We start from the raw sequence: 2,500 nt of genomic DNA, 5'->3' as shown, positions 1-2,500 counted from the left end.
CCAGTGCCTGACCATGGATACGGCCATAGTAGTCACAGACATGGACATGGTGGATATGGCCATGGAGGATATGGTCATGGACATGGTGGACATGGGCATGGTGGATATGGCCATGGACAAGGCGGACATGGGCATAGCGGATATGGGCATGGACACGGGCATGGACACGGTGGCTACGGACATAGCCATGGTCATGGACACGGTGGATATGGCCACGGCCATGGTCATGGTCATGGTGGACAAGGTGGCTACGGCTATTCTCACATCAGCTATGGTCACAGTCATGGCGGATATGGACACGGACACGGTGGACATGGCCATGGATACGGCTACGGTCACTAAGGTCGAGACCTAGGAGGTTTTAATATAGTAAGGAAAAGACTAAGTAAATTTCTTATTTATTTTTTTTTTTTGTTTAAGAAAATTTATTTATATAGAAAGTGTTCGTTAATTTATTTAACTTTTATTCACTCTTCTGTTTATGTATCTTTATATTTTTCAGACTTATCTTTACAACACTTCAAGATGCCATCCAAGAATTTCCGGACTTATTGTAAATATGAGATCGAAATAAACATATACTTTTATAAATTCTTTCCTCTCAACCTAATGATATTGAAAATAAACTTATTCCTAACCCATGAAGAGAAAATAAAAGGAATAGTTCTGTTAACTAATTACCAAGTGAGAATCAGTTTAGCTCAAGGGTAGAACTAGCTGAGGGCGTTTTCGCTAGTTCTAGTATCTAACTAGCATGCTTAAGGTCACCAGAAGTTAGAAGAGTCAAATTAAAAAAGAAGATGAAGCTGTTACCATAAGCAAAGTCCTCAATATTAGAAAAATTTTGAATTCCAAAACGGAAGGTTTCAAAATTTTCTTAATATTTTTCACATCAACTTGAAAGAACTGAAGTGAATGATTTCCAACTCTTTTTCGTTATTTTTCCTTTTTTTTAATTTCTCTTTTTTTTCTATATAAACATTTTAGTCCAATGACTATTGCTTTGTAAGGTGGCTGACTTTTTGAAAGCGAAGAGTTATTTCGTCATTTTGATAATAATAATAATAATAATAATAATAATAATAATAATAATTATAATAATAAAAATAATAATAATAATAATAATAATAATAATAATAATAATAATATTAATAATAATATATTTGGGAAGTAGACCCTCTTCCGGGCAAGTAAGGTTAATGATATCTGTTTTAGTGACTTCCAATTAATACAAAATATTTTCTGTTTCTGATCAATTGTCCTTCGAGATTATTGAGTTTCGTTTGTATTTCTGATTACATGATCATTCATATTAGGAGATTAATTCTATATCATTTTATCTTTCTTATTATGATAAGAAAATACAATACGAATAAAATGTAATAATAATGATAATAGCAATGATAATGATTATGGTAGTAGTAGTAGTAATAGAGATAATAGTTTACTGTAGATAATGGCAACAATAATAATGCCTATTATTCATAAACAATATACTCTCTCTCTCTCTCTCTCTCTCTCTCTCTCTCTCTCTCTCTCTCTCTCTCTCTCTCTCTCTCTCTCTCACAAACACAAATAGACACACAAATGTACATGAGAGTCGTAGATTTATTGTTTCTTTAAGCTACAGAATGTGAAAAGTTGACATGGGAGTGTTTGAAGGTTAAAATGCCGTTCATGAATGGCAGAGGCAAGGGACAGGACAATATCCCAGAGACTGGCCACAATAGAGCACATATGATCAACGCCCTAGCCACCTCCCCATCAAGCTAGGACCAGTGAAGGCCAGGCAATGGCTGATGATCACATATAGATAGACTTATAGACTCTCCCAAACCAAGCCACTCTCCCCCCCCCCTCCCAGTTGACAAGGATAGTGAGGTTGCAGACACTACTTAAATATAACGAGCTTGAGAGTGTCTCGAACTACCGTCCAACAGATTGTTAGCCAGGGATGTTCCGAACACCCTACCACGATACTTATCCTCCTTCTTCTATTATGTTGACTTTTTATATTTCCTCTTTGCTAATATGCTTTATGATCTGAGTCCATCATGAGCTAAAATAGCCTTTAAATCATCTGCTATTGATATCTCGTGTCATGCAAGAGTAGTTCGATCCATCTTCTGTTATCTCGTGTTCAACTGTCTAAACTACCTTTCCTGAGTCATTTTGGTTAATTCCACTGTTTTACCTTCTACCGATAGTACTCGAGTATTGCTCATCTATTTATAAATGTGAAACATCATATGTTAGACCTATCCACCTTCGAGTAGCCATAAATAGTCGGACCTTGTTTTCAGTTTTCGCACGATCATCATTGACACATTTTTTTTTTTCTTCTAAAATATCATTATATTTCAAAATATCAGGAAAGCTTTGGTATTGAACAGACTGTTGTTTTTGGTGGAAGTCACTTGCGTATTTTTATTGATTTTTAAGCTTTATTGATGGGCACCACAGTGAGTATAGGAATGGGATATCCGGTGTTCCACAGGGT

The 2,500-nt window shown here is 35.6% G+C and overlaps 1 protein-coding gene across 1 annotated transcript in view; it reads left to right on the top strand.

The window, feature by feature from the left end:
* The window catches only part of LOC137660053 (uncharacterized), a 1,943-nt gene extending 1,580 nt beyond the window's left edge, over nucleotides 1-363 (top strand). Inside the window, exon 2 of the mRNA XM_068394778.1 lies at nucleotides 1-363. This exon is cut by the window's left edge and continues 48 nt beyond it. Coding sequence (XP_068250879.1) covers nucleotides 1-342 — 342 coding nt within the window. The 3' untranslated portion in view covers nucleotides 343-363.
* The last annotated feature ends 2,137 nt before the right edge of the window (nucleotides 364-2,500 follow it).

The sequence above is a fragment of the Palaemon carinicauda genome, chromosome 20 (genome assembly GCF_036898095.1).
Source record: "Palaemon carinicauda isolate YSFRI2023 chromosome 20, ASM3689809v2, whole genome shotgun sequence".
NCBI classification, from domain to species: domain Eukaryota; kingdom Metazoa; phylum Arthropoda; class Malacostraca; order Decapoda; family Palaemonidae; genus Palaemon; species Palaemon carinicauda.
The sequence above is the reverse complement of the archived record's forward strand: the minus strand, read 5'-3'. Positions and strand labels throughout refer to the sequence as shown.